Source organism: Lytechinus pictus, chromosome 10, assembly GCF_037042905.1.
Source record: "Lytechinus pictus isolate F3 Inbred chromosome 10, Lp3.0, whole genome shotgun sequence".
NCBI lineage: Eukaryota > Metazoa > Echinodermata > Echinoidea > Temnopleuroida > Toxopneustidae > Lytechinus > Lytechinus pictus.
In genome coordinates this window covers 4550668-4577449 of record NC_087254.1, presented here as the reverse complement: position 1 = coordinate 4577449, position 26782 = coordinate 4550668, and the positions used below count along the sequence as shown (strand labels likewise).

At 38.6% G+C, this 26782-nt stretch overlaps 1 protein-coding gene across 1 annotated transcript; it reads left to right on the top strand.

Moving 5' to 3' along the window:
• The first annotated feature begins 322 nt into the window (after positions 1 to 322).
• On the top strand, positions 323 to 26044 carry LOC135155611 (sacsin-like). Its single transcript, XM_064105157.1, has 5 exons — positions 323 to 348; positions 1053 to 1135; positions 1983 to 2241; positions 3330 to 4886; positions 5231 to 26044. Exons 3-5 carry the CDS (start codon positions 2040 to 2042, stop codon positions 19369 to 19371), a joined length of 15900 nt encoding a protein of 5299 aa, XP_063961227.1. The 5' UTR covers positions 323 to 348; positions 1053 to 1135; positions 1983 to 2039; the 3' UTR covers positions 19372 to 26044.
• The last annotated feature ends 738 nt before the right edge of the window (positions 26045 to 26782 follow it).

Here is a 26782-nt window from a genome sequence, read left to right as displayed (position 1 = left end):
AGTCAACTCATTGTCAGTCTGCCAAAAATCAGAATACCTAGACTCGCAGGAAGTATGTATTACTCCATTTCGTAATTACTCTTACCATGCAAACATCGAACAGACGCAAATACACACACACACATTTTATTACTAAATGCAAACGAAAAGTAAGGCCCTATAGCTAGTATGAATTCATTATTTCAATAACAATTCCTATTTTGATGAAAATTCGTTTACATACAGCAGCGCCTTTGTTCTTCATATTATATGCCAATTGAAACAGATGGATCGATTTTCTATTATTTTATCCCCTGTTTTTATCTTCCTTCATACAGGCGACACAGGGAGAGGGAGAAGACAATGACCGTAAGTATAAAACTTATTTTATCATAAAAAGTAAATTGTTTATAGAAACAAAGTGCATTGTGTTTCAAACCCCTGACAACCTGACAACCCCCTAATGCGACAGTAATTTCTTTACTGCCCTTGCGCGCGCGCGTGTGTGGTGGTGTGTGTGTGTGTGTGTGAGTGTGTGTGTGTGTGAAGGCAAGGGGGAAGGGGGGGGGTCGGGGTGGATGGATGTGCGTGGGTGAGAGAGGATGCGGCATGCGGGATGTGCGTGTGTGTCTACTCGCCAATAACCGTAGACGCAAGAATGGGATGGGTTTGATATATGATTACACATCTCCCTCTTTCCATTTGCCAAAGAACTGCTGGTTTGGAAAAGTGAAATTAATGGAAATCTTGTATGGAAAAAGGGTGTCTTTTTAAAGCGATTGATGTAAGGTAATATTTCCGTTTTTGTTCGGAGTTTTGACTGGAAACAGTGTATTACGGGAAATCTTACGGGAAAGTGGTACCAAAAATGAGAAGTGGGAATAACTCTATCAGGACATATCAATAAGTCAAGGACTAAATTTCATACTGAAGACAATACAACTTCAAAAAGGAAGGGACATTTTTTTCTGACTCACTCTGTATAATCATCACCATGGTCACGAGGCTACACAATGTGTTAAAATCCTAGAAGTTCACATATTCTTTGTCTGTTTCTTTCTCTTTTCTCCCAGACAAGTTTGGGATATCTGTTCCACCGTTAGTAGAATATCTAAAGGCCATTTTACGAGAATATAGTGATGGTCAAATATTGAAGGTGAGCAACTCAATAATTTCGGTGTAGTTCTATAGACCTTGCTGGGAGCGTTTCATGAAAGGACTTGTCAGACGTTTCATCTAACAAGTCCCATTCTATCCGACAGTAACCAATGCTTCTCAGCTATTCACAGTCAAGAAAAGTTGTCAGGTCTGACAGCTTTGTCAGACAAAAATGTTGATGAAACGCTTCCCATATAAGCTTCACTCATTGATCTTTTATTTAAAAGCTATTGTTGATCATTTCAGGATACAGTAATGAAATATTGTATTGTGTAAATCAACAAATACGTTCTCTCTTTTTGTTTAAAATCAACAAATAAGTTCTCTCTTTTTATTTAAAAATTCCAATATTTAAACATAAATGAGAAGATTTCTTATATAGTAAAAAGGCTTAATATTGTCTGTTTTATCTTCCAGTTCTTGAACGGCCTTTTTGTTTGGCTGCATGATTTCATACATTTTCTCGATGTAGAAATTACAAAGTCGATTTTCCTTACAATTTGCAGAGGAAAATTGACACTGAGAAGATTCTCAGCGCTGAAAAGAATGAAGATTTTTTTTAAGCCCTTGACCATATTTTACATGTTTTAGTGATAATTGGATCGTAAGTCGTATTTCGCAACCTGCGATCATTTGAATTACAGTTGAATTATAGAGGAAGTGGGGGAGAGGCCAGTCTCCTGTTGATGTTCTTCTTACTCCTCTTCATCTGCTCATTTGTTTTTTCTTATTGGGGGAGCGAGTTGTCCTAGCCCGCTCTAGTGCCATCCCACTTCTTATCATAGCACCAATATGTCGGCGCTTGGCGTGTTGACAAAGGCATTGTCTTATTTTTTTCAATGCAGGAGCTCGTTCAGAACGCAGAGGATGCAGGTGCGGATACTGTCAAATTCCTGTATGACATGAGACAGCATGGTACCAAGACATTGTACAAAGATTCCCTACAACCTTACCAAGGACCGGCTGTCTATTCCTTCAACAATGCCAAGTTCAAGACAGCTGACTGGGAAGGGATTCAACAACCAGCCCGCAGCAGGAAGAAGACAGATCCTTTGAAGGTTGGACGATTCGGCATTGGATTCAATTCTGTATACCACATAACAGGTGAGAACTATATTGTGAAATGGGTAACGACATGATTTAAAAACAAAAATATCCATAGGTATAACATGAAGGAAGCTGTGTTGAAATTAAATAAGGTAAACGCCAATTTTGGAAACGACTTCAAAATGATTTTGTACAAAATGCAATAAAATGACAACCCAAGTGTCTGTATTTATAAATAAAAACATATGTGCCAAAACTATCTGGAAGAAATTTTGTAATTGCTAAAAAATAACGAAAATAAGCATGGCATTTCTTCAAACTGTCGTGTTAATAAAACATTGTCACAAACATGTTTAATCTGTGTTGGTGATCTTCGGTGTGATTGTTTTTCAGCTTAGATTTCATCATTTCACAAAATTTATATAACTACTAGATCTAGGAAGTTGAGACAATTAATCTTGGTTTTACGGTTACACTTCGTAATTCCGAAGGTTCGTAATTCCGAAGGTTCTTTATTCCGAAGGTTCGTAATTCCGAAACACGTAAATTGCCTATACCTCGATGTTCGTTAATCCGAAAACGTAAAAGGGTTCGTTAATCCGAACATTTGTGGCGTTATTCCAAAGGTTCGTTATTCCGAAGGTTCGATAATGCGAAAACGAAATAAGGTTCGATGTTCCGAAGGCTCGTTAATCCGAAAACGAAATAAGGTACATTGTTCCGAAGGTTCGTTAATCCGAAAACGAAATAAGGTTCGTTGTTCCGAAGGTTTGTTAGTCCGAAAACGAAATAAGGTTCGTTAATCATTTCGTTTTTGGACTTACGAACCTTCGGAATTACGAACCTCATTTCGTTTTCGGATTAACGAACCTTCGGAATTACGAACCTCACTTCTTTTTCGGACTAACGAACCTTCGGAAATACGAACCTTCGGAATAACGAACCTTCGGAATATCCGAACCTTCGGAATAACGAAGCTTCGGAATTACGAATGTATGCGGGTTTTACAGCCTTTCTCATTTATATCAGTGTTTATTGCAACTACTTTCATCTTTAAGTGTGCCAAAACATGCTTAAAATCGTGGATACATTTTTGAAAATGTTTGTTTTTGACCCTTTAATTCTCCTTTGATTAACCTTTCCAGATTTACCGAGCATCATGAGCGACGAAACACTGGCTTTCATTGATCCATTGGAGGAACACTTCTTTGATAGTAAAGGTCGAGTGAAGACTGGATGGCGATTTTATCTGAGATCAGACAAGGAAATCTTTTCAAAGTGTCATGACCAGTTTCAACCCTACAACAATGTATTTCCTGGAGTGACGGGAGGGATTTCATCGGGATATTTTGATGGCACTTTGTTTCGGTTTCCTCTGCGTCAAGAGGCAAATGAATTGAGTGATAAAATCTATCAACAAGAAGACACACTAGACGAGGTACTTCAGGCCTTCCAATCAGATGCTAATGTGGCTATGCTGTTTCTGCGCTCCTTGAATAACATTGAGGTGTTGAAGAGATCCCCTGATTACCAAGACCTGTCACTGATTGTAAGAGTTCAACGGGAGCATGATCAAGGAGCGCGTCCTCGTGGAGCGGACATTACCTCATGTCTTCAATCCTACATCTCTAATATCAATGGATGTCGAGAGTCTATCAAGTTCACTGATTATGTAACATTTACTACAGAAACACAGAGGGAGTCAAAGAGAGAACACTGGGTTGTTAGCCATCACATCGCTGGTGACAGCATGTCTCAAGAGCTTACTGACCTGGCTAGGAAGCAAGGTCATCTGCCATGGGTAGCTGTTGCCATCCCCATGAGTTCTTCAAAGACAAGCAATGTAGCAGATGAAGCAGAGAACAACGATGGCAGAGTGTTCTGCTTTCTTCCCTTGCCACCTGGTGAAGAGAGTCGAACAGGGTTACCGGTTCATGTGCATGGATTCTTTGGTATCAATAGTGATCGCCGGGGGATAAAGTGGCTTGGACCAGACCAAACAGACACTCCAGCACAATGGAACCAACTACTTGTTAGAGAACTGATTCCCATGGTTTACGTTGATGCTATCAAATTTACCATTGATGTGCAGAAATCTAGGGGAACCTTGACTGCTGATTGCATCTATCGTTCATGGCCAGATTATGAAGAGGTTCGTGGCAACTGGGGTATTCTCTTGGAACCCTTCTACAATGCACTGTTCAGTGAATCGATCATACATAGCGATAACAGTGGATGGAAGAACATTGCCGATGTTCACTTCAATGAGCTGCAAGTAGACGAAGAGACAGAAAAGGCAATTCTCAAATGCTTCAACTTCAGCGGCATAGCACATGCTAGAGTCCCAGGCGTATGCAGAAAAGCCATCAAGAAGTATTACGATCTTCAGATATCCACTGTTTCTGTCTCCAGCCTTTGCCGTTGCCTCCACGATGATCCAGCTATTTTGGAAAGGTTGACTAATGATGAGAAGCTTCTGATCCTGCAGTTTATCTTGCAGGAGGGCGCCATGCAAGACTTGGAGGGGTTATGTCTTCTTCCCCTTGACAATGGGGGCTTTGAAGTGTTCTCAAGTTCTGGTGAAAGAAGAGTGTACATTCCAACCCCTGAGTTCCATCGACAGCTTGTTCCAGGTGGATGTGATCAATTCATCAGAACGATACAAAAGGAACTTCCACTCCACCAATACCTATCAAATATGAGTATGTTATTTTGTAAACTATATGTTAGAAGCTTTAACATGATTTGTTTTAATTGAAAGTGTATCACTAGAGATAAAACATCGATTGTTGACATGTTAGATAAAATATTTTAAAGCTTACCATGTCATGACTTTTTTTTTCCTTCAAAACATACGTGTGTGGGAAATGGAATAGTAGAAAGTAGATAATGGATGATTTTATTTTCTTACCATTTAAATGAAGTATTAAAGAGTGTCGAATGATTCATATTTGAATATAAGAAAATATGACCCCATTTACATAGTGAATTATAGCTGAAATGAATTCGTGGATTTTTTTTCTTCTGCCCTTTTCTTCTTGTGTAGGTGGACATTACCAGCTGGAAACTTTAACCATCGACATTGTAGCAAAGCTCTTGAAGACTTTTGAGAAATCTTGGATAGATGATCAAGGAATCTGGGTACATGAACCCCAAGAGCCTACCCTCAATACTTGGCTTGAAGAAGTATGGTCGATGCTTTACAGGGAAAGTCCAAGTGAGTTGCAACTCTTTAATGATATCCATCTATTACCATTGTTTGCAGATGATAGTGACTCCAGAAGACTTCTTCCACTTTGTTCCAAGTCAAGGGTTATCCAGAGATGCTACTGTACGGCTGATGGCAAAGTCGGATTGACAGATAATGTTGAAAACATTCTGCATGATATTGGAATGAGAGTCACAGATTGTCCTGGTTATATTCTCCGCCATCCAGCTGTCATTCGGGATGGATATATCAAGATGCCAACACCTGATGGGGTAGTTCAATGTCTTTTGCTTTCTGATGAGAAGTTGCTGATCCCAAAGCTCCGTTCATTCTCTGCCAGTTATAGAGATACCCTTGTAGAATATCTTGCACAAGCGAAGCTTGGTGATAATGGGAAGGAACTTCTGAAGCACCTTCCATTGTTTAAGAGAGTAGATGGAACTGGACAGTCAAACAAACATTCATTCAGTGTAGAAGAATCCTTGGGATATATTGAATGCAGTCAGGTAGATATTCCTAACCCATTGACGTTGACAGGGCTATTGATTGATGGAAGGGCAAAATCAAATCAATGTTTACTACAAAAGTTAGAAGCTTGTCCACTTTCAAAGTATCAAGTCATAGTGAATGTTTTGGAAGAAATTCGTGAAGGGCAACTTTACACACAACAGGGAAGACAAGTAGCTTTGCAATGGATATTGGAACGATGGGAAGACGTCAAGATAAACTGCAAATCAATTGTGGGTATTGTCCGTGATATGAAATTCATCCCCAACAAGAATGCATCGTTGCTTAGTCCTTCAGAACTCTTTGATCCACGAGACCCATTGATCTACAAACTGTTTGAATCCCAAGGAGTATTTCCAATGGATCCATTTGATTCACCTCAGATTGTAGAGGCTTTCAGTCAGCTTGGCATGCGTGGGCAAAGTAGAGTTTCTTCATCCGAGTTGAATGCATGTGTTGACATGATTGAGGAATCACAGAGCCCTGACAAGTCTCACTTGCTACTAGAACTCCTTAGCAATAACCAGGGTCTTCTCAGCACTTCTGTCATTGATCATATGAAACGAAAAGAATGCATTCCTTGCAGACATTCGCCTCCAGAATACTATCCTTCAGCTATTGAATGGTATGGTAATTCTACTTCAAGATTGTCGACCCCCACTGAAATCCTTGAGGAGGTGAAGTCAGAAGTTCTAATATGTGGAGCTTCTAAACGCTTTTCTGCTCATGAGGATTGGAGTCGCTTCTCTGGTGTCTTTTCTAAGCTTGGAATAAATGCCCCATCTCCTCTTCTAGCAGAAGTTATAAAACAGTTAGAGTATTGTGTCAATCACACAGAAGACAGAACTGGGGAAGATGCTTCTGACATTGTACCGATGCTGAAAGAGATTTATTCGTTTTTCATGCGAGAAATGCGCCAGGACGTAAACATTAAGGATATTGTCCTGAATCAAGTCAAGTCGTGTATCTGGAATGGAAATGGCTTTTCAGAGCCAAGCAGAATGTGTACAGGAAAACTTCCTTTCGATTTGTACCCTTACATGGTTTCTATTCCGAAAGCCACATCTGCATTTGGAGAGTTATTTGAAGTGCTAGGAGTTCAAACAGACATGATGGCAAATTCGTGTGCCCTGGTTGACATCTTGTACGAAATCAAGGAAAGATGTGAAGATAATGAAATCGATGAGGTCTTTCAACAGGGACAACTCCAACTTGTATTACAAATCCTCAACCATTTACAAGCTGTTGGAGATCTCTCAGAAGATGCGAGGTTGCGACTACTTGTTCCATCGCAAAAAGGGAAATGCCATCTTATTCCTGTTGAGAAAGGTGCATATGTGGACAGAGACTGGCTAAGACAAAGCACTGACACAGAGGATTTAGATGATGATGAAGATTTCACTTTGGTTCATTCAAATATTTCTATGAACCTTGCAATATTTCTCCATATACGTCCTGTCAGTCGACTTCTTCTAGATTCAGAAGAATTTCAGGGTTTCACACAAGCTGGTCAGCATGAACCACTGACTATCCGCTTATGCAATATCCTTAAGAACAACTACACCAACACTTCAATAGCTAATGAGATGGTTCAGAATGCGGAGGATGCGGGAGCTCAAGAAGTTCGCTTTCTCGTTGATATGAGAACAAATGAGAATGCACACAAAAAATTGTTTGATCCCGGAATGAAGCCTTGTCAAGGACCAGCACTGTGGGTATACAACGATGCAGTATTTTCAGATCAAGACCTAGAGAATATTCTCCATCTTGGTGGGCGTACTAAGGAAAGGGATGCTGAAAAGATCGGAAAGTTTGGGACTGGCTTCAACTCTGTGTACCACATAACTGATGTTCCTAGTTTTGTTAGTAGGGACTTTGTGCAGTTTTTCGATCCTCATACTACACACCTTGGAAATGTTCTCCCAAACAAGAGTCAACCTGGTGTGCGACTGAGATTGAATAACACCAAAGCACTCCGGAGATTTCCAGATCAGTTCAAACCATTCGATGGGGTATTTGACCTTACTTTCAAAGGAGGAAATGAACCATTCAATTACCAAGGAACACTGTTCAGGCTGCCCCTCCGTTCACAAGAAGCTGCTCAGAAAAGTCAAATATGCAAGGAGTGTTATGATGGAGAGAAACTTGTTTACCTGATGAAACAAATGTGTGAAACATCTCACAACCTCTTGGTGTTTACCAAAAATGTGAAGAAGGTTTCTCTGTTCTACCTCTCCGAGAATGCTTCCCATCCTACCCAGGCTGAAGAGCTACTCACCATCCAGAAGACTATGTCGCCATTGAGGACAGAAGATGATAATACCATCATGTCAACCGAGTCATTCAGTTCAAGATTGACCTCGAAGGGAGCCGAAATATTGCCACCCATCAAAGGTATTACCTACCACCAACGGACAAGTTCTTTTGATACCTTGAAAGTGGTATGCAAGACCTCGGAACAAGCCTTAGCTCTTTCACAGTCACAAGAAGGAAGGTTACATGGACTATCTCCTGAAGCAGCTGTTGCTCTTCCGCTGAACATAACAAATCTGCCCAAAATCGAGGGAGAAATCTACTGTGGTCTACCTTTATCGGTTCCTAGCCTACTCCCAATGCACATAAATGGTAAGTTTGCCATTAATGAAGATCGAAGGAGTCTACAGTCTCCAACACCTCATGGAATGACCATTTCTGAAAGATGGAATCATATATTGCTCTCTGACATGATCTGTCGAGCGTATGTCTCACTTCTATCAGACAAAGAATTCATTCAACAAATCAAGAAGTCGTTTGGGAATAATGTTTCCCCAGAGTATTTCTGGCCTGATGTTGAGAAAGTGCATGAGACATCAGAGTGTTCTCAGCTGTTTAATGCATTTTACAAAGCACTCGTTTGTGGGCTAGACGGCATTGAACCAGCCGCCTTCTGGAAAAACGGTGAATCTTATCAGTTTCACAATGTCAGATTTCTTGGAGAAGACCTGCAGAGGGAAGAAGAAATCAAGGATGACTGTATAACCATTTTGACGACATATGTGAAGGAGCAATGTGGCCCTATGGTGGAAGTCATAGAGCTATCAGAGAAGACATGGAGATCACTTAAGAGGGCAGGAGTATGTGGTATGGTAGAGACTAGATCGTACAGTCTGAACAGATTTTTTGAAGAAGCATTCTTGCCACATGTGGACCAAGTGCCAAATGATCTGAGAGATCATTTGATTTTATTTGCGCTCAGACCAGAAAATAACCTGTACCAGAAACTTCGAGATGTGAAATGCATTTCAGTCTTAGGAGAAGCTGAATTGAAGCCACCATATGATTTAATGAATTCCAATGACTCCATACTCTGGAAGTTGTTTGAGTCTAATGGAGTATTTCCATGTGCTCCATTCAATTCAGACAATCTGATTACCGTTCTCAAAAGCCTTGGTATGCGAGGACAGAGCAAAGTTACACCTGTCGAGATAGTTTCCTGCGTTGATCGCATCGAGAAATTGCAGTCTCCTGAAATGGCAAGAGCTCTTCTAGAGCTCATCGAAAATAATCCTATTCATTTGAATGGTATTCTTCAAAATGGAAAGACTGTAAGAGAAGTCGTCATGAACAAACAATGTATCCCATGCAGACAGTCTCCACCAGAACATTACCCACTAGATATTGAATGGCATGGCAAAACCTCGTCTCGACTGACAACTCCTCAAGAGATTCTGATCGAATCAAAGGAAGCTACGCTATCGTCTGGAGCTTCTAAACCATTTGTTTCCCAATCCCAACAAGATCTCTTTTCCAAAGCTTTTTCCGAGCTTGGAATAACATCCCAAAATCCAGTGATCGAGGACGTCCTAACACAATTAGAGCATTGTGTGAAGTATGCTAGAGAGAGAACAGGACGAGATGTTAGCGACATAATACCGATGCTGAAGGCGATCTATGGATTTGTTAATGAAGAATTGCAACATAATTCACGTGTCAGGAACTTGATCTTAGATCGAGTGAAGTGTTGTGTGTGGAATGGAAGTGGCTTTTCTGAACCAAGCAAAATGTGTACAGGTGGTCTGCCATTTGATCTAGCTCCTTACATGGCATCTATTCCAAAATCAGCCTGTATGTTTAAAGACTTGTTTGAAAGACTTGGAGTGAAGAGAAACATGGACACAAACGCCGAAGCTCTGGTTGAAATTCTACATGAGATCAAGAGGGAATGTAACTCCACTGGAGTTAGTAAAAGTTTCCAACAAAGACAGCGCCAACTTGTACTTCAGATTCTACACCATTTACATGCTTCTGCTGAGCTCACGGAAGATGCGAGGCTGCAATTACTCATACCATCTAAAAGAGGGGAATGCCATCTTATCCCCGTTGAAGATAGTGCATATATAGACAGGGAATGGTTGAGACAAAGCACTGAAAATGAGGAGATGGATGATGATGAAAACTTTACGTTGATTCATTCAGATATCCCAATGGAGCTGATTACATACCTTCGAGTACGACCTGTTAGTCAACTTCTTCTAGACTCAGAGGAATTGGATGGTTTCACAGAAGCTGGCCAGCATGAACACCTGACAATGCGCTTGTATAATATCCTAAAGAACAACTATGTCGACACTGCTATTGTTAGTGAGATGATACAGAACGCAGAAGATGCTGGTGCTGAAGTAGTTAATTTTCTTATTGACATGAGGAAAAATGGAGATGCAAACCAAAAGCTGTTCAATCCTGAAATGATTTCATGTCAGGGACCAGCACTCTGGGTATACAACGATGCAGTGTTCACGGACCAAGACTTTGAAAACATTCTCCGTCTTGGTGGACGTACCAAGGAAAAGAATGCCCAAAAGATTGGAAAATTTGGGACTGGCTTCAACTCTGTGTACCGCATTACTGATGTTCCCAGTTTTGTTAGCAGAGATTATATGCAGTTTTTCGACCCTCATACTACACACCTTGGCAACGTTCTCCCAAACAAAAACCAACCTGGTGTCCGTCTCAGATTGAGTAATAGCAAAGCACTCCGGAGATTTCCCGATCAGTTCAAGCCATTTCATGGAGTGTTTGGCATTGATTTCAGTAGAAAGAGTGACTCATTCAACTACAGTGGAACGCTCTTTAGACTGCCTCTTCGTTCACAAGAAGCTGCCCAGAAAAGTCAGATATGCAAAGAGTGCTACAATGGGGCGAAACTGATCGACTTGATGAAAAAAACGTGGGAATCATCTCACAACCTCTTGGTGTTTACCAAAAATGTCAAGAGGGTTGCCCTGTTTTTTCTTGATGAGAAATGTAGCGATCCTTCCATGGCTGAAGAGTTATTCACTATTCAGAAAACCGAGCAATCCACAAGGATGAATGATGAGAACATTGAAATTTCAACAGAATCCTTCAAATTTACAATGACTCCAAAGGGAAGTGAAGTGATGGCTCATGAACCAGAAGGTGGTAGATACCTGGAAAATGTCAAAGTTACTTGTAAGACCTCTGATCAGGCTTCTGCTCTTGCGAGATCTCCAGATGGGAAAGATTGTGGACTATCTCCTGAAGGTGCAGTTGCATTTCCCTTCCACAAACCATCAATGTCTTCATTTGAGAAAAAGATATATTGCTTTCTCCCTCTGTCAATAACAAGCATGTTTCCAGTGCATATCAATGGTGCCTTCGCTGTCAAAGAGGATCGGAGGAGTCTTCACATGCCAGTTCCCAATGGAAGGCTGATATCTGAGAAGTGGAATCACCTGCTTCTCGTAGATGTGATATGCCGGGCTTACATTGCACTCATGTCTGACATTGTGTTTATTCAGCGTGTGAAGGAGGTTTATGGTCCAGATATTTCCCCTGACCAGTTATGGCCCGATACCGATGATGTTCCGAAGAATTCTGAATGTTCAGCATTGTTTAATGCTTTCTTCAAGGCAATGGTAAATGGCTTTGAAGGTCATGAACCATCAATGTTCTGGATCGATAACGAATTGCATCAGTTCTCACAAGTCGTTTTCCTCGGTCAAGAAGTCCAAAAGGAGACATCGATGAGGGATATTGTGAGAAATGTTCTAAGCGACTACCTTCCATCAAAGCAAGTGATGTCACTTACTGATAAAACATGGAGAGCACTAGAGAGAGTAGATCTTCTTGACAGTGTTATGAAAAGTACCTATGATTTCAATAGGTTCTTCGCGGAAGCCTTTCTCCCACGAATCAGTCAGGTGCAGAGTGACATGAGAAATCAGCTGGTTCTGTTTGCACTGAACAAACGTGATGACACATTGAAACAGAAGTTGAAAGATGTGAAATGCATACCAGTAGTAGGGGGACCTGACCTTAGGAAACCTTGTGATCTAGTACACCCGAGTGGTAAAGTTGCGCCGCTGTATTCTGAGTCTGATAAGGTGTTTCCCCTAGGAGACATGTTCAATGACACCAACACACTAACATCACTCACTCAGTTAGGAATGATAAAGGATTATATTCATGAGGATGTTTTCCTTGAGAGATGTAGATCAGTTGACATTCTGCATTCAGTCAACAAGGAAGGGGCTCAAAATAGATCACATGCCCTACTGAATTACCTGTCAGAGACGTTGAGAATGGGTTATTGGAGTAGGGACAGACATTTCAAAGAACACCTTGTGAAAATTCCATTCTTACCTATCTTATGTGAGAGAAACCAAGACACTGCTCTTCCATGGGTGGAAACCAATAACACCTGCCCTTATGCATCTGCTAATGATATCTATTCTCATTCTAAGAGAAATATTGTAAGCAGTATGTACAATGTTGTGCACGAATCAAAAGATTGGAAACTTCCCTGGAACGTTGAGGACTTTCTTGGCATCAGAGACAAATATCCCTCTACTGAAGATGTAATCCGGCAGTTTTCGAACATTCGGAGTCATTATGAAGTGAATAGTGAATCCATTTCTAATCGTGACTTGGAAATGATATGCCAGGACATCTACGAGCGTGTTGAAAATGCATGTAGAGAAAGCGTTGCTGATGACATTTCCAATGATCTGCAGAATCAACCATTCTTCCTCGTAGGTAGCAGGTTTGTTGGGATTTCTGTGATTGCCGATAGAAACAGCCTTCCGCCGTATCTATTTGAAGCTTCTCGTTTCCTTAAACGATATCCAAGTCTTCTAAAACATGCAGGATTGAAGAATGAGTTTGGGACCAGAGACTATGAAGATGTTCTTCATTTACTATACATTAAGAGTAATGGGCAACCGTTAAGTAATGATGACACGGAGGTGGCTATCTTAGCTGCACAACGACTTTCAGGTTTACCCCACGGAGAAGAAGAACGTGCAGATACATTTCTCCCAGATGAGCAGAATTGCATGAGGCCTGTATCAGATCTGTGCTACAGAGATGTGGATTGGTTTGAAAATGATGAAATTGAACTTCATAGGTGTCATACAAAAATCAGTTTCATGGTCTCGAGAAAGCTGAAAGTGAAGGATATTCGACAACAGATGCTTCAGGCATTCGATATGGATTTCCCAGGAGACGAATTCGGTCAACATGAGAAACTTACAACCCGTATCAAACGTATTCTCGACTCTTACCCATCCGATGAAACAATACTGAAAGAACTTCTTCAAAATGCTGACGATGCTGGAGCTACTGAAATCCACTTTGTGTACGATCCTCGGAAACACAAGGGACACAAGCTTCTAGGAGATGGCATGAAAGCCTTGCAGGGTCATGCTCTTTGTGTCTTCAACAATCAATCTTTCACCGACGATGACATTCGCGGGATACAGAATCTTGGAGAAGGAAGTAAAGCTGACCATATGGGAAAGATTGGGCGTTATGGAGTAGGATTCAATGCAGTATATCAACTTACAGATTGCCCTAGTTTCATCTCCAAAGGTGAACGATGGTGTATGTTTGACCCTCTTCTGAAGTATGTTCCAGGAGCAAACCCAACACGACCAGGTCGTCAGATCAAAGTTAATAGCAGTGTGCGTCGTTCTTACCCACATAGCTTTCAGTGCTATATGGAAGACATACTCACAGGCGGAGAAGAGGACTTCACCATTTTTCGTTTTCCATTGCGACAAGAAGCTTCAACCCTAAGCCCGAATGTCTGGCATGCTGAACGTATTCGGAAGCTACTTCGGGACTTTGAGAATGCGGCATTTGAATGTCTTTTGTTTCTGAAACACGTCACTAAAATCAGCATCTCAGAGGTAACAAGTTCAGGAGTTATTGGATCTACTCATGTTGTCAGTGCAGAAATGACTCGAGGTGAAGGTGAAAAGAAAATGGATTTTCTACAGAAAGTTCAGGACACTGCCTTGACTAAACAAGATGATGGAACCTTGGAATCAGAACAAGTGGAAGTCATCTACCAGATGAAACTGAAAGGGGTACAAAGAGAAGAGGATTGGGTGATATGCCAGCAAGTGAGTTATTCAGACGCAGATGAAGAACACACAAGGAAAAAACATAGGTTACTTCCAGTTGGAGCTGTTGCTGCTCGTCTACCTGAAACAAGAGAGGGAAATAGTGATAAAGGAAGAGAGGGAATCAATGGCAAGGCTTTTTGCTTTCTGCCACTCCCTATTCAGACGGGACTTCCGGTTCATGTGCATGGATACTTTGCCTTGGACCATGAAAGCAGAAGACACTTGTGGGAAGGTAGCAAGACGGATGAGCAAACAAAGTGGAACGTTTACATTACTCAGAAAGTTATTGCACCTGCTTACATAAAGTTGTTGTCATGGATACAGAAGTTTTTCATCGAGAAATATGACTGGTCAGGATCACTAGCAAGAAAAAACAAGTTTCAGACTTTAAAGCTCCTTCAAAAATATCATAGCTACTTTCCTAACACCAAAAAGGGATCGTACTGGAGAAAACTTCAAGATGCTGTGTTTGAAATTGTTGTTCTGGAAGCCTTACTGCTGTTTCCTTCACTCTATCGAAAGGATGATGGCAGAAATGACCTTTTCTTGAGTTGGAAAACGCCCATCTCGTCTCCGGATGGGTCAGATCTTGGATATTTCAACACACTGTCAAAACAGTTGACTGACCACTGCACAAGTAGCATGTACAGTTATTCCATGAAGCCTGAGATTCAAGAAAGCATCAACAAGCTCAGAGATTCACTGATTGAGGTTACATTCCCATTAATAGAGTCTCCAATATGGATAATGCAGAATCTGCATAATGTATGCAAATATCTCCATCAAGATGCAATCAAGAATGGGCGAGAAGCAAACTATGAAGTTCGAGAAGTTACACCTTCCCATGTGATATCTTTCCTTCGTGGAGACAATCCCCTTCAGAGGCAGTTACCAATAGCAATTTCAAGCTCTAGGATCCACAGCAAAGATAGACTGATTGGACTTGTCAACTACTGCAAGATGAGTAAAGAACCTAACCTTCAAGAAAGTCTCCATGGTCTACCGTTGCTCTTCACCATGGATGGAACATTACGGATGTTCTCACGTGACGATCAAGTATTTGCAACAGAATTCTTTGATCTTTTCGGGCCTCAGAGTCATAGGTTCTTACACATTGATTTCTTACACAGGTTGTCACAAAATGCTGATGTGTTTTGTAAGATTGATGTGAGAGCGGTATCCAAGCTTCTTGATGGTTGCTTTCCGTTTCTCAAGTGCACAGCGAATAAGATGCTAACTCCTCGCACCTGCCATCCACCAGAATGGTTTTGTAGGTTATGGATTCTACTTGAATCGTTGAGTACAAATGTTGAACACTTCGATGACTTCGCTAACAATATAAAAGATAAACTTAGAAGTTGGGCAATATTGCCAGTCACAGAAACCAAGCCAACGGATAGCCGAAGTAATCCTCATCATGTTTTCAAGCAGGTAGCTCCTATTAGCTTATCTTCAACGGTTATAGATCAGCCAAGCCAGTCGAGAAAGGGTTATTGGCCACTCTATTCAGCACTTGAATCACTTAATGTCTACAAGATTGAAAAGTCTATCCTACATGAAGACAATCGTAGACTAATACACCATCTTGTCCTTCATGAGCACATGGGGAATAGTGCAAGGGTCCTAGATGCTTTGATGTACTGGGTAGATAGAGACCCTACAAGATTCCAAATTCTGAAAGAAAAACAACATTCAGAAATCCTTAGATCATTTTGCTATTGCGATGACACAGCTGATCTTAGAAGAGTGAAAGACCTTCCTTGCTTCAAGACAATTGCAGGCGACTTTGTCAGTATCAGGAAATGTCAAACAGTCCTTGTTCTCCCAAGTATGATTCCCGAAAAGGAACAAGATAAATGGGTTGAAAGGTCTGGTGCTATTTTTCTGCAGTACAATCAGTCACTTGAACCATTATACAAGAAGCTAGCACTAACTGATACAACAGAGTTTGACGTGTACATGAAGTACATTTTGCCTGTCTTTGGTAAGCTCAGCGAGGAAAGTCGTCTTGAACATCTCGTACGAATCAATCAGCTGCTTCATTTTCTACCCATTCCTAAAAGACAGAATTATAGTGATATTAGGGTAGCAGCGATTCGGAGGTTAGGATTGAGAGACCTGCGTTTCATAAATTGTACGTCTGGAAACCTGCTGAAGGCCAGTGACCTGTACGACCCAGAAGTCGTGGTATTCTACTTGATGTTGAAGGACAAATTTCCTTCAACACATATTATAGAGTCATTGGGGCTCGCATTCCTTCGTGAAATAGGACTACAAACCACCGTGACTGCAGAATTGTTCCTTTCGTTTGCCCATCGGGTGCGGGAATCATACCCCGATGCCGAAGATATGAAAATCAAGTCCACTGCACTCGTGTCAGAATTGGTCGGGAACTGTAACCTTCACAAAGAATACTCCTTCTGTCAGAAAGCCAGTGTGATTGATTTTCTTGTTACTGACAAGATTGACCAACAATTAGAATCCATTCACTCACCTTTCATCAATGATGGAAAACTCATGAGGTATTCTAGCTCACTATCATCTCAACACACGAAACTGATATGGTCTACTAATAGCATCTTGCCAAAATATGCCATCGGGCAATGCCTTTCTTGTGAAACCCAACTAGATGATCAGCTTGGCAAGGCACAAGAGCCTGAACTAAAGAGTGTTATCCAACATCTGCAGAATATATGCAACAGACTCCAACAGAATGACAGCAAAAAGCTATCCTCCTCAGACGCTCTATCCGGGGTGCTACATGAAATAATGACATTCCTTTCTTTGAAGTGTACAGGGGAAAGCTGCTCTCATGAAGTTCTATGTGAAAGATGCTGTATCATCAGAGCGGAATTGCAGAATGTTCCAATTGTCTTTCTAGAGCTCGAAGATGAACATCGCTTGGTGAAAGCAGAGCAGATCTCTCGTACTTTGGAAGGGAATTTCGAGCCTTTTCTTTACCAGTTGCCTGACAAGTGGGTTCCTTTCTTCAAGTTATTTCAACTGCTTGGTGGAACAGTCAAAGCCTCCATTCGACAATATGCTTCCGTTCTCAGAAGTATCTATGAAAGAGGGAAGAATGCATGGGGGAACCCAAATGTAGTAAACATGGTACAGAGGGCAACAACTGGCCTGTACGAAGAGCTAAGGAAGACAGATCAAGGGCAGGTAGCAGCTTTATTTCATTCTGGACACGCTCTCTACCTTCCATCATGTCATCAAAACTTGGAACGATCAGATCAGCTACTACTTAACGATGTTGACCACTATTTACGCCGACTTCGTAAATCTAAGCTTCCCCTCATCGAGTTCTTTCAAGGTCAGGAACGCATTGCAAAAGAAGCTATAGATAGGCTTCCTGAGACGATGAAACCGACATCAGTAAGCAAGAAGGTGAAAGAAATACTTAGCAAGACGGAAAATGGGTCGCAAAGGTGTCTTCTAACTGGACAGGAACCTTGTGAATTTGCAAGAAGACTTCAGATCCTGCAATCAAAGGAATTTTTGCAGGCAGTTTGTATCATCATGAAGCACAATGGGAAAAAAGTTGATGAGGAAACCAAGACACGCCTTAGAAATTCGTTGAGTGGCCTGAAGATAACATGCATGCAGCAATTACACTCGATTCTACAAATCAATGGTGAATACATAGAAGGCAGTGAAACAGAAGTACCTTCCTTCATTAACAGTGACAGTGAGCTGTTTGTACAACACAGTGAAGGAGAAAATATAATGGAAACACTCTTAAGTGTTGCGATTCATGTCAATCAAGTCCTGGAAAACGTGTTTGAAGATAAAACCTACTTATCTGCCCTATTATCCCAGAAATCACCATTTACCTTACACAAAGTACTTACGAAGTTCAACATTGCTGCAGAGAGCATGGAAGATGATACAAGTTTCAAGCTACCTGATCCTGGAACTACCATTCCAGAACATTTGTATCATCTCATAGAGCAGGACCCCTGGACGTCTTTCAGTGTTGATGATTTCATAGCGTATGCACAAACTGATGAAGATGGCGAATACTACATATATGCAATAGTTGTCAAGAGGATATCCAACGAATCTCTCAATTCTGTCTATCTTATCAATATTGGAAAGGACAAACCAATAGAAGCAAATGTGTTGGACATGCATAAGATACACATACCTAAGTCCACATCAGGTATGGAGCTTGTTCCATCTGAAAAAGTTCACTCGGAAGATGCAGAACCATCTCTCACTGGGAATCGAGAATCATCTTTTCCAACTGACGTGGAACAAGCAAAGCGACAGGTGACAGTCGAATTGGAGGAGATTTGGAAGCTTCCAGAGGAACATAGAAGGAAGGCTATTCGGCGAATGTTGCTGAAATGGCATCCAGACAAACATCCAGAAGGTCCGAAGGAACTATTTGATGAAGCGTTTAAACACCTCCAAAGTGAAATGCAGCGATTAGAAAAAGGTATTTCAAGAACAAGTTCATTTTATGAAGACCTCTTCAGATCAACTGAAAAGAGAGCAAGGGAAGACCGCCGGAGGTATACTCACTTCGGAGGATTTCGGGGAAGAGGTGGTTTCAGAAGAAGAAGAGGAAGGAGCTCTGAATCTGGTTTCTGGAATTTTGAGGATTTCTTTACTTCTGCTTCAAGAACACCAGATATCCGCAATGCGCGCCGTTGGTTTCGGCAAGGACAAGAAGATCTTCGTGCTGCCCGTCATGATCTTAACCCACACGATGACGAGCCGTCATTAGAATGGGTTGCTTACAAATGCCATCAGAGTGTAGAAAAGGCACTCAAAGCTGCTAAACTAGCCATTGATGGACAACATGACTACACTCATTCCATTTCCTCTCTTGCCTATCAAGTTGAAGGCAGAATAAACTCAGCTGATTTTAAGAAGAATGTGGACATGCTCAGTTCTCTTGTAAATGATCAACGGGCTCGTTACCCAGACAGATGTGCGTCTTCACAGATTCCCCACGAAGTCTTTAGAGAGAAGTCACGGGGTGAGGAAATGATTGACCTCGCCCGACTAATTCTTGGAAATGTTCAATCCTTTTTGCTTCCCAGATCCTGAAATGGTACTTGCAACTGCTTCATCTTGATCTGTCTTTTCCACGGTCCTCTTATTGCTTTCTCACAAGCAGTCGTGCTTTCCTACCAATCAAGTAAAAAAAAAAATCACCACCATTTACTTTTTGCTTTTCAAATCATGAAATGTTATTCGACTGCTTCATCAGGGTTCGCATTATCCACGGGGTCGCAAAATTTGAATGGAAAAGTTTTTTTCTGAATATTTCTAAATTTCAGGCTTCACTGGAGAAGAAATACTGTCAACGTGTCATAGTTCTTTTTTTAATGGAAAAAAAACATTCCAGTCTTAGTTCATATTCCACTGGACATGCTTGACAGCCGATATTGTCAAACTCAAATGTATGCTGTACTATGTTTTTGATTAAATTGATTCATTCCGTTATTGCAATAGACAATACTAGTATCATTTCCTTCTTTGTTGTTGATACCACGTCAAACTGGATTAAAGATGATAATTGGTTATTTATCTAGGTTTTCATCCATCGATAGCCATGCATTTGATATTAAATATTTTCAAATAGTCACACCATTAATGGCTATTATCAACGATGATGTTGAATTATTTGCCATCTCATATTCCCTTTGTGTTGACAATGTAACAATCATGTTGCATCTTACTTCATGACTTACTCAACATAAAATGCCCGATAATATATATATATATATATATATATATATATATATATATATATATATATATATATATGTTATCATGTTATATGGATTTGTTATGGATTTTGTTGTTGTTGATGTTGTCATGATTAATATTTCATACCGTTTATACAAATAATGAATATCTTTGCCTTTATATATTTCTTCCTATTGTGATAATACAATCTGCATCTGATCAAGCATTAAACATTACTTGTACATAGTCATAGGATTTTTGAATGAGTTTATACGCTAAATACTTTCCAGAACATTGTAGTATTATAATTGCTATAATGATGCTCCGATCAATTCTCCAGGCATGATGCCCAATGTAAATGGCATTTTGATTGATATTTTGTGGAAGATTATCATGTTGTACATTTTATAAGGATTCATCTGTCACTGTGACAGTTTGTACATGTAATTTTAAGTCTATAAATTGGTGGGGTCACATAGACCAAGTCATGAATGCCTAAAACGTGTTAAATTCAAGAATAGGAAGTCTATGAAAAATATGTATTATAAATAGTCCACATGTTACTTCGTAAAAAGTTAGCTGAATACTTATGGGAAATACTTATGTTGTTTGCTTTGATTCTCGCTGTATTTACCGCTTCAGTGGAGTGTGGTTGCTTGCTATATTTGGATGTAAATTAGACCTTTTGCCATTGTTTACAAGTTGAATGATTATCTACATGTAGGCTAGTGAGGCAGAAGGATTTGGCTTCTATTGTAATATATTGTATTAAGGCCTAATATGAACAATGACTAACCTATTGAATTTAACCCATTGAGTTGTTATCGAAACGTTTGCTGCACCTTCAAAGATTGATTTGAATTATAGTTTTGTTTAAAAAAATACATGGTCACAATGTTTCTTCAAAGGGTAATTTACATGGCATGCATGGAAATAGCATTGTACATGTATCTGTTTAATTTCTATTTATTTCGAGCAACTGAGAACATTATTCATTATGGAAGGTATACTCAAAGATCTGCCGTGTACGTGATATTTTAATGTAAAGTTAATTACTTTATATTCACAAAGTTATTTCAGAAGAATGTAAATAAAAATATTATCTTCCTTCTGCATATTTGTCTGTTCTATCAAAGTGACTACAATGGGTACATCAAACCAATAGGTCACAGTCGGAGTATCAATATTCTGGCAAAATCTATAAATGAAAGAGTTTACTTCTTTGGCTTATTGTAGTGAGTGTTTTGCCTTAATTAAAGGAGTCTTAATACTACAATTATAATTTCTATAATATTTTGTCTTAAGGAAAATGATCGCAAACGATATAGGAGTTTCGTTAATACACACAATAAGCATGATAAGGCAAGTCTACTCTGGTGTAGTCACTGCCGAGAACTTATTGTTAGTTAAGATACTGTATGTAATGTAAGCACCAGTTTCGAATTGGTGTGTACACGATTGTCTGAAATTTGACAAAGCATAATTGTGCTTTTAGTGTCATGTGTGTATGGGACCGATGTTATTTTAGAAGGGAAGCGTAAATGAAGAAACTCTTGAGAAAGTTATATACAGGTCAATATCCAGGTATCAAGAATCGGCTACAGTTACAATTCGAAGTACATGAAGATATCAGTGGAAATTCGGATAATACATGAGACGATGGATATATTCTCGAAGTGTAAGATTAAGATCCTGAAGTTAAATTATTATTGATTTAAGTCTATCTGATGAGTGTGGGTCTAGTATGTCTATTTAATGATCGAGAGGTCTTTTCTATCATTAGTTTTGGGGATGTAACAATCTAAAGTTAAGTGTGAGTGAAATAAACTTTCTGTGGTATAAGGGGTGTGGTGATGCTCTGTGCACTGACTGGGGCTGGGAGTGTGAGTCATATTTCTTAGAACTTTTGTTTCCTTGAAGTTGGCTGTCGTCACTGAGGGTTGGTCTTTTATGGTCATGGTTTAGGATTTAAATGGTAGGATTTTGGAATTCTGAGGTGATATCGGGGGAGTTTGTAAACAAGTGAAGGTGAATGACCTCGAGTATACAGGAAGTAAACTACATACTACATATCATTATATTGAAAGGATTGTGGTCTGATGTTTATTTCATTAAAAAATAATACATTTTGTTTTTTATCTTATATATATATACCCTGTTTGCTGTTTTTGTATGGAAATTGTATCGCAAAACTTTTGTTTCCTTGAAGTTGGCTGTCGTCACTGAGGGTTGGTCTTTTATGGTCATGGTTTAGGAGTTAAATGGTAGGATTTTGGAATTCTGAGATGATATCGGGGGAGTTTGTAAACAAGTGAATGTGAATGACCTCGAGTATACAGGAAGTAAACTACATACTCCATATCATTATATTGAAAGGATTGTGGTCTGATGTTTATTTCATTAAAAAATCATACATTTTGTTTTTTATCTTATATATATATACCCTGTTTGCTGTTTTTGTATGGAAATTGTATCGCAAAATTTGTTGTGTAGACACACGATTTCAAGCATGAGAATTAATGTGAACTGCATGAATTATGTTCGCATTGGTACGATATACAATATTCTCGTTGACATACCGATTATCGCCGATTAACGCATGTAAATATTTATCCGATCGTAACACAAAACAGAATCGTTAGGTATTTTAACTTTTCAATGTGTATTACATGGTCGGTACTTGGATGATAATTATCTCTTCTATGTTGTATTTTCCTGTGTCACATAACTTTGAAAATACTTTGAGTTAATATATCCCAAATAATTATGCTAGAAATATTATTTACACAGTTGAGACTTTCAAGTGTTCGGAAGGTTTAAATCATTTTTAAGTTCAAAACTCTGTTCAGTTTAGCCCAAAGAGTTATCTTTTAGAATTTGTCTGTATGTAGACCATTGTTTTATATGCTGATGGAATTTTCATTTTGTGCGGAATTCTGAAAGAAATGTGTTATAATAGGCGTTTCAAGGAGAATTCTTTGCTCATCCTAATATTCTTTCTATCACTTTTTCTTGTTGTAGCATAGATACCTTTATATCATTGTGTGTAACTTATGCATGAAGGCTAGATGTATTATAAAAACCGCAGATTTTTCTTTGATATTTTGAGTTACATTATGTTATTATAATTTGTTTAAGTTGTTGCTATGATTTATGTATGAATCGGTTTAATCTTTTTTCTGTATATTCATATTTTGTTCATTCATGATTGTAAATAATACCTCTTATTGATAGTGATACGGTAGTCGTAAAGCTAAATTTATATTGTGCAAGTTTTTTTTTTAAATTGCTAACGTATGCACTTCATATTCGAAAGTGTAACACTATTATCTTTGATTTTTATCTTATTAAAATTTGCGATGACATACGATATTAGCAGATATTTTGTAGTTTCTTGTATATACTTTTATAGCATGTTGACAGAATGTTATGAAAGATTTACATTCCAATTGTAAAATTTCTTTGTGAGAATAATGTTCTATTCATGTATTTTTGTGTCACCACGATACAAGATTTTTCATGTTCTCTGTTGAGTATATCGCCTGTTATATGCAGTGAATTGTTTTCATACATAAACCTTTTTGTCAGGTTTTTATCGACATTATAAATGTTATTTGTCTTGCTTATATTTCTTCGAACATGTTTATGACGAGGAAAGTAGTGCAACTCTTCAACTTTGTTTTCACCTCCATCCCATATGGGGTACATTTTCCGATCTTGGTGTTCAAGTTCTCTTCAATCTCTGTTCATATTGGCCAAGTAGACAATTGTGAGAATTATATATTAAAAAAACACATAAATTGAATTTAATTTGATATATGGTATATTTGAAACTGAGTACTGTGCTCAACTGATTATGTCCAATCTTTATTCAAAGAAAGAACAAAGATATATCATGAAAGTGTATGATGTTTATTAGATATTTTCTGTATACAAGCCTGAGTTTTCTAGCGCTTCAACTATATAATTGTGTAAAAAAAAATTTCAATGAGAAAAAACCCGCACTTAAGTACGCGTGAATAGGCCTTATTGTTGTTGGTGATTGTAAGCATTAAGTAAAATACATGAAAATGATTGATTATATATATGTCCTGTACGTCATAATTAATTGAACTGCTCATGATAGAGATGAAAGAGACATGGTAGAGAAAAACAAACTTCATTCATCAGCATGTTCGCCTGATATATAGCCTACAAAAGTGGATCATGCCAAAATTAATTCAATGAGAAAGGGCATTTCCATTAAGTACGTGTGTGAAATTAAATTGGTGTTTAAGTTTCATATGTATATATACAGGAATCCTTGTACTTCATTTTGGCCAGTGAACTGAAGGGTTGACGTCACTCTTGAATGAGAGAAAAGAAAAAAACTTCAAGTATACAACAGATGTTATCTAATATTGCATTGTTTGTATATATATATATATATATATATATATATATATATATATATATATATATATATATATATATATTCTTGAAGTTGAACCATTTGTCAAATTTTATTCTTTGAGAAAAACCATTTCCATATTAAATACGTGTATGTAGTTTATGTCGATTTCACTGAATTTGGAGAAATAGAAAATGTTCACATGCTGTTTAATAAGCGGAAGTGGAATTTGGGAAGTGTCCCCCCCCCCTTCCAACCTCACACCGATTTTTTTCTTTCTTTTGACTCAACTATGAATATCCTCATAAGGTATTGTTAATAGCTCAAATTTGACAGAACTGGATATAAGTGAAATCCTTTGGGGGCAATTAGCCCCCATGTCAAAAATAAAAAATACAGTTGTACTTTTACTTGGATAAGAGCTTAAGAATGTATTATATTATTATACTATGCTGAAAAATCGAAAAGATTGGTTATTTTGATAGGTTTTTATGTAACTATGTACATAATGTTGTCGGTTTTGAAATATAGTAATTCCCCAAGGCAGTTAAGGCTTGTTCTAAAAACGGTGTCAAAATGGAAACTAAACGTTTGAGAACGAATACCAAAATGGTGAAAGGTTGTTCTGTAAGTTGAATATTTTGATTTTTTTAAAGCAAAAAAACACAATGTAAATACTGAAATCTAAATACTTTGCAGCCTTGTTGCTATGTCTGTAACAGAAAAATTATATATATATGCAAAGTATAAGCCTTCATATATGACATATGAAGGGAAATACAGCTGCAAGCCTATTTTCATTTGTAACTATATGCTTCTGCTTTTTTAAGTTAATAATGATGATAATATGTTCCATTTGTATAGCGCAGCTACTACAATTGCATATACTCTACTGCGCTTGATACTTGTTATCATAAAGTTATCTACTTATATGGTGTAAAAGTTATGTACATCTCTTGTATATACTGAACATTGTTTTCTCTCAATGATTGAGAGTTTTGCCCTTTTTTTGCAATTTACACAGAAACTGTAATGTTACATAATGAAACATGTAGCTTAGAATATCATTGGTTGTTTTATTGTCGAAAATCTATGGTCATGAATATGTTATAATTAAATCGTCGTTATCATGATGATGATCATGATATTGAGGTTTCTTTGAAGGGTAGGCCTATATTGAAGTGAGGTCGACCATTTTAGTGATGATGAAATGATTATGTGGATGATATAAGCCCTAGTAAAATTACTGGGCACATTGGTCGTATAAAAAAACTACATGTAGTAGTTTTTATCGTAATTGATTTTTTTTTATTTAGCAGTGTTACTTTTATGTACAAGCGAACAGCATAACAAGTGTTTTAGTTGCTGTTCATGTAACAGTATTTACTCGAAGAGAGATCAAGTTATTTCAAACCATTTTAATGTTTGCCATCGAAGTTTATGTATTTCCTATCTAAACAAGAGTGATATTTTCATTCTTTATTTTGTCTTTTCTTATATGTTCTTTCATCTTTTCAAGCAGTATCATATGTTGTGAATGATCCTGAAGTGATGTTAAAGAAGGGCTCTAATTCACAATCTTCATTTATCATTGTTTATCGTCGTTTGGATAAATACATGTTTGCTGGACGCTTCTGAAAGTGCTTCTGATTTGTCCATTATTAGCCCTTGTTTTATTGTTGGCAAGGAGTTACAAAGAGTTATGTTTGATCCGATCCAATCACTCTCAACTGTATGGAAATCCACCCATGTCATAATTTTCTACAGGACATTTTCACAATCTCCTGAGTAAACAAACAGAATCACAGTGCCGAATTTTCAGAATGATGAATGTATGAATATACATCCTATCTAGAAAATATTTTGACATTGCTGGCTTTCCATAGTTGAGGTTGATTGGATCAATCGCAACTCTTTGTAAGACGGGGTCATGGTGTGAAAATGAGGCATGGTGATCGATTTGTTGCTTGTTCAAAAGAGAAAGTTGAGGCTTGTGATGACAGTCATTTGCAGAGCGGGAGAAGAGTGGGGTTGGATTGGCAAGTAGCCACACCCCCTTGAGGTGTGGGGGGGGGCTTACCATGATAGGCTGTGTAGTTGAGTAGTCAGTCGTTTCTATGAAATTCATACATCGAATAACATTATTATAATACTAAGACAAAAAGAGGGGGCTTCCAATTTTGGCCGAGTTTCAATAGATTTGCATTATTAGGTAAGTTCTTAATTCTAGAAACCCCACAAAGTCCTACAGAACAAATTTTGAAATACAAGAAATAACTTCCAACAATTTAGCCAGCTTAATTTAAAAAAAGAGATAATTTTCACTGCTTTTTGCACACACACACAACTGTAGTTGTACACAAGCATTACCCATTT